This window comes from Platalea leucorodia, assembly GCF_965183815.1.
Source record: "Platalea leucorodia genome assembly, chromosome: 5".
Lineage (NCBI taxonomy): Eukaryota > Metazoa > Chordata > Aves > Pelecaniformes > Threskiornithidae > Platalea > Platalea leucorodia.
This window is the reverse complement of record NC_138827.1, coordinates 63,075,940-63,084,379: the sequence shown is the minus strand read 5'-3', so window position 1 is coordinate 63,084,379 and position 8,440 is coordinate 63,075,940. Positions and strand designations below refer to the sequence as shown.

At 41.1% G+C, this 8,440-nt stretch overlaps 1 protein-coding gene across 5 annotated transcripts in view; it reads right to left on the bottom strand.

Moving 5' to 3' along the window:
- Nucleotides 1-545: 545 nt before the first annotated feature.
- IKZF2 (IKAROS family zinc finger 2) overlaps nucleotides 546-8,440 on the bottom strand; it is a gene marked incomplete at its 3' end in the record, with an annotated part of 108,555 nt that continues 100,660 nt past the window's right edge. For 3 of the 5 annotated variants that reach the window (XM_082312101.1, XM_082312102.1, XM_082312105.1), the window contains exons 6-7: nucleotides 7,237-7,380; nucleotides 546-1,270 (exon numbers count right to left, since the gene is read on the bottom strand). In XM_082312101.1, coding sequence (XP_082168227.1) covers nucleotides 546-1,270; nucleotides 7,237-7,380 — 869 coding nt within the window. The remainder of the gene's footprint in view (nucleotides 1,271-7,236; nucleotides 7,381-8,440) is intronic. The other 2 variants (XM_082312103.1, XM_082312104.1) reach the window with 1 other exon arrangement.

Genomic DNA, 8,440 nt, shown 5'->3' with positions numbered 1-8,440 from the left:
CTCCTAAAACCCTAACAGTTTTGCTTTAAAAATAGTTGTTCTTTCTGCAGAATAAAGTTCCCCCTTTCTCCTCCAGCCACCGAAACCCCGCACCGTACCTACATGTTTGAAAAAGGCTCTCATCTGAAATGTTTCTACCTATTTGTCTGAAATTGTAAATGAGTGGCATCTCATTGGGACTCTAAAGCACCTAGCAGGGTTGAGCGATATCCCAAAACAGGACACGATGTACAGCTGATTGAGACAGAAACGGACTGCCTTTCAATTCCCACAGAAAGTGAGGTGGGTCACTCATCAAAAAGTGACGGCAACAAACCCCTCTTTTATCCCTTCCCTTCCTTCTTTCCATTCTTAAGCTGGGCAGAGCAAATGAGGTTGGGTCCACAAAAAATAAGGTTAATAATAATAATTAAACAACAGCAACAACAACAACAGCAACAACAACAAAATAGGCATCTCAATGTCTGAGGAAAAGTGGGATTGTAAGTGCAGTATTTCTTCATGTGCAGTTCTACTTCATACGAGTCCCCTTTGGATGAGAAGGCCTAGTGGAATGTGTGCTCCCCTCGGACTATGTGCGATGAGAACTCATAGTGGTCCTGGCTTCGGTAGCCACAGATGTTACACTCTAGCGGGTCCCGGTAGCCGTGGCAGCCCATGTGGATGGTGTACATGACATGGTCCAGGAAAAGGACGCGACAGTGCTCGCACTTGAAAGCCCTAATCTGCTCCCCTTCTCCGTTGATGACCTTGTAGATATCCTTTAAAGAGCCCTTAGAAGCTTTTGTGGCATCCAAAGCCTTGGCGTCCTCCTTCATATAAGCCGGGCTTGGCTTTCTCTTGGGATTTAAGGCAGAGTTTCCTTGGTAGGACTGGCGGTCTTCATGGCTGCTCTCTGAGTCAGTAGAATCCAGGCAGCTATTGCTGGGGGAGCCCTCTCTATCCTGGGTTCGACTCTTTGGTCTGATGAGGGAGATCGGACCATCCATGTTGTTCTCGTGACTGTCAGCTGTTTCCCTGCTAATGGGCCTTTCTATCCTGTTAGGATGATAGACCTGAGCGTAAGCTGAGCTGATGACCGGGGCCACCTCTGCAATTGTGCTTGGTGTGTGCTGCATCAGGGGGTGAAGTGCCTCAGCTCCAAGGTAGGTGATTGCATTGTTGATGGCTTGGTCCATCATGTGAGACTGCATCAGCTCAGCCTCCTTCTCATAGGTTAGGTTCATTTCAAAGGGAATATCTGGATAGCCAAATCTCATGAGCTTTTCACCTAAGGGACAAGAGCAAATGAATGAGAAAAATCAATGTAATCACTCCAAGGTTTCACTGCAAAAGGGATAGGGAGGGACAGAAACCCCCTGACTTGGGGTGAAATGCATCCTGGAGTCCAAAGTTAGCCTCCTTCTACTTGTTTACTGACCTCCTACAAAGTTTTTGTCCTGAGATGGGTAAAACAGCAACCTCACCAACAGCTTTTTTTTTTTTTTTTTTTTTTTTTTTTTTTATTGCAGGTGAAACATGCAGCTCCGGCAACCTCCAAACTGATACCAAACCTTCCACTGAGCCTGACTGTGCCCATGCTTCAAGTTAGGGAATACATGTGAACTGGTAGAAAATGGGATTGAACCACCAAGGTCGATGAAGCTCTGCCAGTTTATACCATTAGACATACTCTCCCAAAATTAAAAGAGGCAGTACCACATGTCCCCCACACTCCGAGGTGCCTTGTACATACCTTACTACAGGGCTGCATAGCAAGAAACATAAGCAACAGGTACAGAGGGCTGGTACAGTGTCAGCTTTAGAGCCACAATATGTAAATCCTTCAACCAGCAGGAAAAATATAAAATAACTGAATGCAGTCACAGAATAGAGCAAGTACCAGCAGCACTTGGGGCTGACCTACCATCTCCCATTCAGGCTATAATATCTTCCTAATTCACCCCCTCAAAAAAAAAATCCTAGCCCAATGTTTTGGACTGAGGAAAAAAAGACACATGCACACCTCTCCTAGTATCTATCTAGGCAAGAAAACAAAGTAGACAAACAACATATATAGCTTAGTTTCATTTGGTAAAAGGCAAAAGCAACTTTCATTGACACAGGATAAATAAATACATAATGATGATGAAGCTGGCTGATTCATCGCTATGTGAATCCAAATTCACATCCTTGTAACCTTTTTAAATCGATGCCATTACAGATACGTGAAACCAGAAGCACATGCTGGTACATTACGCTAGTCACAGGGCATGTTACATATCACAGCTCTCCTCTGAAGTTAACAAATTTACCACTACTTACGTCAGGGTTCAGCTCAGCAGCGCTGCTTTTCCAGTGATGGCTTTAGAGTGTCAGTACAAGGAAAGTTCATATAACAACTCTTCTTTTTAAATAGAAAAGGTTATATGTGTAACTATACGTGTAAGATACAAGATATACATGCTCATATGTGTTCACACACACAAATATTAGCTAGTTGTTGACTAGCTTTACTTTTTAAGATGATTTTACAAAGTCTGATAAATAATTTTCGTCGGTTTTCATTGTCTTTGTTACTTTTGACCGCCTCGGTACATAAAACCAGACTTTTCTTCAATAGTGTAAGCTAATAAATTCAAGGAGTCTCTACATACAACTGGTTTGGCTATCCAAGAATTAAAGAACTCAAGAATCTTCTACCACCTTTTGCCAAAATTGCTTGGAACAAAATGTGTACAAACCACCATAAGAAAGAAACAGAACTGTAATCCCAAATCTCTTCCAAATAGCATTAGTACATTTCAACATAGCTATCACTCAGCATTTTATTTTTGACTATAATAATTCATTCCACTTAGCACGGCTTATCTTAAAGTGATGCATAAAAAGAGAAATAATTTTACATTACCCATGGAACAATCAGGTTATCCTTGGAGATGATGCATCACTTTTGGTTGGGAACTTAGCCCTGATTAGCAAGGTAATTACATGCAAGTCTAAAGTGAATCACATGAATATTCCTACTCTCTTCAGCAGTACGGCTCACATGCTTCTAATTAGATACCACGTTCACGTACCTCACTACATTTCCCTACAGCCAGCTGTGTTACACTTATAGCTTACCGAAAGAAAGTATAAGGTAGAAAACTGTTCCTTCCCTATTTTTCTCCAAATGTCTAATGCATAAAAAAGGAAGAAGCAAACAGTGCTACGACGATGGCGTTTCTAATCTAACATGACCTAAGGATGATTCTTGCCATCAAACATCCTCTTTTCAGTGTTTCTGCCATAGGCTGGCAGTTCTGCTGTGATGGCTGTCCTGCTGCTAATAGGGTGGACAACTCTGTAACAGGAGGTGGCTCCAGCCTCACTTGAAATTGAGCAGCTGCTTCCCAGGTGGGGCCAAAGTGGGACTGGGGGACAGCTCCAGGAGGCACATGGTGCCTTTGGCACGGTGGGAAGCAAGAAATGAAAATTGAAAAGTCCATTGGTCCCTGTCACCTGCTCTGGCCACCTGATTCTGCTCTGGTTCTTGTGTTTGAATGAAGAACTGGATCTGGTGAGAGTCTGATCCAGCCTCCAAACACACTGTCAGTCCTTTGTAGGCTATATAGATCAAGAAATAATACCTGTCCTTTATGGACTACTTGGATGAATGATGCAAACCTTATTTTAATTCCTTTTATGTTCCACATTTAGTTACTCTACCACAGACAGAAGAGTAGAGAAAACTGTAAATTGCCAGTGACCTGAATTATTCATTCCTTTAATTATGAACTGGTTCCAAAGATGTCAGAGCCATAGAAATTGAGTGTGACATAAGAAAGTAAAATAAATGATAACATGAGGAGGAGAGGGAGTAAAACACAGAGTTCAGAAGAAACATTAGCAAACAGGTCCAACACGGTTTTCAATTTTAGTTCCTCTTTACCTAAATCTGTACTTAAAACTAACTAATCGGATTCATCATTTTGAATTTTCATGCAAAATTATGCTCTAATTCTATTTATTCTTGCCTTACATCAGTAGAACAAGAAACATTCTCCACTGTGGTCATCTTATCATATGACACTCAAAAAACCCTCAAACAGGTATTTGAAGCTAGATCAAAGCACACAGACACAGCTGTCCTCTGATACCTGTAGCCCATCTCATCAAGTATCTAAAGCAACTCCAATGCCGGACACTTGGGAGAAAGCTGCAAGAAATCTTGGAGAAAGCAGTTACAGAATTTACCACTGGGTAAATTTCTTCCTGACCCCCACTAACTAGAAGTTGACTCTAATTTTGAAGCTGGTTGATCTTCATCTGTTCTGAGATGCCTGTGTATTTTTAATTCTTACTATAACAACCATGGCCTTATCATAAGCCACATAAATGTCTCCTTTTGTATCCTGCCAGTTCTTAACCTCAGTGACACTCTGTGAGAGTGAGCACTACATTCAAACTGAAAATACGTGAATCTGCTTCATGTGATCAGCTTGAAGATGGTTGCTTTCAATTTCACTAGTGTCTGCTTCTCCCTTCATTGAAGGGGAGGCAAAAAGAAGTACTCAGACTCCAGTGCATCGTAAGTTATACTTTCTGCCTCCACTATTTCAACAGTTTTGGTAAGACTAGTACCTCAATAGCAGATATATAACCAAGGCTCTCACTCAGAAATTAACTCTGTCTGCTGTATGCTGCTTCCCTTCCTCCCGAAATTTCAGAGTAGAGAGTGTGGTCCATAACCAAGGTCCCTTGGAGACTGCTGATCAGAAAGAGCAGTAAAGCATTGATAGATGTAGCATGCAAAGATTTTAGCTTATGCTTCCATGACCTTCTCATAAACACCATTAAGTTGTTTTGGACAGGTGCCACACTTGCAGTATGCGCAGGAAAATTTCCTGCAAGCAAGAGAAACATTACAAGTTCTTCCTGATAGACTTGAACAATATTTCACTGGGGAGAAAACGGGAAGAAAAGTAAGGTCATGATGAAAAAAAGAAAAGTAGCAAAGCGGAGACTGCTGTTTTTCAATTCAAACACCGTGAAGCCATGACAGATCAGTAAAGGCAGAAAAACAAGACAGAGTAAATATGAAAGAGGACACTTTTTCCCTACAGCTGGATCTGGATAAAAAGCTGCATGTCACACAAAAACCTGAATTCCTAGCCCCAGAAAAATGGAATACGAAAATGATCTGTTACACCTATAGAAGAAACAGGTTTATCCAACAACACAGTATACCCTACTGAAGAAAATAATAATCTGCTACAGCACATTTCAGGCAAGGATTTCTAATCAGTAAATTTGCCTTTGAAGACAGTAACAACGTATGGTTAATTGCATGTGAGTGGACAAGTAAAATAACCTTCCTGGTCTAAAAAAAAGAGACCATCATCTACAGCTTCCAAAAATGAATTCAATTTATACCATCCAGAAAGTGGCTTGCCTCAGTTGCGAGGTATACTTACAATCAGTAAACTACACTGGTTTGAGAGCAGGCACAGGTACACCAGAATTTAAGGGAAGGGAGCAAGGTCTCCAGCCCTCTCAGATAAAGTCTCTAGCCCCTGCAAAGATAACCTCAGAGGTATTACAAACACAATTCTGCTCAAGTCTGTGGACAACCTGGGGGAAAAAGGATCGAGAGGTGTGAAACTGCCCTTCTTTCTTTTGAGGCTGTAATGTTTCTGAGGTCTAGACACACCAGTTTAAGTGCCAGCATGGTTAACTATTTCACTGTTTATCACAACCTGCAAGAATGTACAGCACTTGCTGACACAACACTAGGGAAACCTGCTATGATGAGGCCATGTTTACCATCTCATAAAGCTGTATTTGGCTTGTCAGTAGAGAGTCCTGCTCCCATTTCCACCCTCTTCAACCACAGCTGTTGTCACAACAGTGAATTAAATCAGAGTATAAATCCTCCAGTTCTTATCAGCTATACAGTAATTCATTTCAGACCACTATTACAGAGAATAATGTAAGAATTAAGCTTTTATCTCAGAGGACTAATAACAATACAGGAAATACTGATGTTGCCCAGTGTTCTCCTGTGGGTTGGATTGTTCCTGACCTAACCTTGGCTTAGCACTGATATCTGGGAATGGTCAGATGACTGAGAGCAGCCAGGTCAGTGTGTCAGTGCCCCTCAGGTGAGCTGCTGCATGCTGCTAGCCCCCTACTATTCAAAACCATGTGGGTTAGCTTAAAACCACCTTCAGTGGTGATTTAACAAATCCATCTGAATCTGCATTTAGCTGAGGGGCAATGACTTTTCTAAACGGCTGTGTTAATTGCTTACAGTCCTCTGATCCTCTCTCCGTAAGTGTCCTCAGTGTAGGCAGAATGAGTATATGACACCCTTAAAATCTGTACGACTGTCCTTCCAGGGAGCGAGTGTGGAAAATGCATATTACATGACCTTGGAGACGAGCAGCATACACTTACCCCAAATAATTCTCTGTCCCAGCTCCCCTCCTAAGTTTCTCACTGCCTCACTAGCAGTAAAAAGAAGTTTTAAGCCACAGCTCAAACCAAGTAAAATTCCCCATACTGTCTCCTGTTACAAGCTGAACGATTTTAAGATGTCAAGATACAAAGCAAAATACGAATTCTGGGCCTAGGATTCTAAATTTGGTAACCAAAAGTCATCCAGTGCTGTTTTATATTCATGCGTTAATAAGTTTACCGTGTGCAGAATGCTGCACTTGGAGCAAGCACTTCTTCCAACAGAAGTGATGTGATTTTACTTCCTCATGCCGGTATTATCAGACCAGTTGTTGCCAACTCTCAAGAATTTAATACAAGTTACAAGTCTTGAGATACTTGTTGGTTTGTTTTTTCTCTTTTTTTTTTTTTTTTTTTTTTTTCACACACACACATATGGAGACAGATAATTTTATGAGTGTCTTAGTTTTTATTTGCTGGGGCAACGAGAGGGAAGGATTACAAGTCTAAATCTCAAAAGGGCCAGAGAAAAGTTAAAAAAACCAAAACAGCCTTAAGGCACAGTAAAAAGTTCAAGATTTTCTAAGCCATTTTCATGATTCTGGGGACCTCAGCTTTGAATTCTCTGGGTTGGTAAAATTAATTCAATAATTTTCAGGATTTCTTGCTGTGATTTAACCATCTCCATTGTTGTCCCTCCCCATCACAACCAAGTTCTGAGAGCGCTACTTTTCTCCTTGTTCTTTTGGCTATTACAAATAACAAGTAACCTATACCTATGTGCTAAAAATAATAAAAGGCGTATTTCAAGCTTACCCACAAACTTCTGTGGGGTGGAGCTTTTACGCTTTCCCATGTTGCTTGTCAGCTTCTCTATAACAGCAGGTCTCTCAAAAGGCACCAGAGAAATATTGTTGTCCATCACAGGCTCTTGTTCCTTACAATCTTCCATAGGAGGTACTACATAAAACCAAAAAATCGTATCAGACAAGTCTGGTCTACACTTCACAGACAACACAAATCATTCGAGCCCTGCTGATTGCGCAACAAGTGCAACACAAAATAAAGCAAGGCGCAAGAAGACACCGGGCATCAAGATAGCATTCACCTTTAAGCAGAGCCACATTTACAAAATGCCTCTGTTTAGGACCATCTTATTTAGCAGAAGCCCAACTTTAAGCATTTATTAGAGGACTTGTTTTGCTCTGAATACTCAAGATTCCCAGTGAGGAGGGGACACTTTTGAAAACTCACGCCGTAGATGACATTTTCTGTTATTCCCCCTTAAATATGGTCACCCGGTGCCCATGTAACTTTTTAGTTATCATTCTTTCTGTATTCCCTTAACTTCACACTTATCATATGGCATGCTTACCATTCTTATTTTCTTTTTGCATTAATCTCAATGACTGAAAAACATACAGGGCATTGATGACCTGTGTTTCCCAGGACTGGCTGTGCATTCCCTAAGACAAAGGCTTCCGGAATGAAGGATCTGTTTGTTAAAGTGTGTTTCCTCTTTGTATACGTGAGATTGTAAAAATCAACAAACACTGTACTGGAATTACAGGATTAACATCGTATGGAAATTCCCTTCAGAATCAGTCGCAGAAACTATCAATTTTTTTATTAATATTTTATCCCTTCAAATACAGACCTAACAACTGATGAATGCAAGTCTTCTGTGTCTGTCTTCCCATTTTTTGCACCCCTGTGCTAACTACGTTAGGGGAATGTTCATACGCTGTCTTTGAGACAATAACAAGAAATTAATGACCCCTTCTGTCTTTACTCATTTCACTCATTGTCACTTGTTGGGTTAGGGAATAAGGTGCTAGAGCAAAAGCAGTGTAATAATTGCATGGGCTACCGACCAGGGTAGTGACCAACTTGCAGAGGGTTTTATGTCGCTTGCTGACATAGCTAATCACTAAATACCTACAGACTACTCTGTTTTTGTTGAGCATCCTCTTATAAACACCAAGGAGGGTCAGTGGTACCACGCTGTGGATCAGGGTCA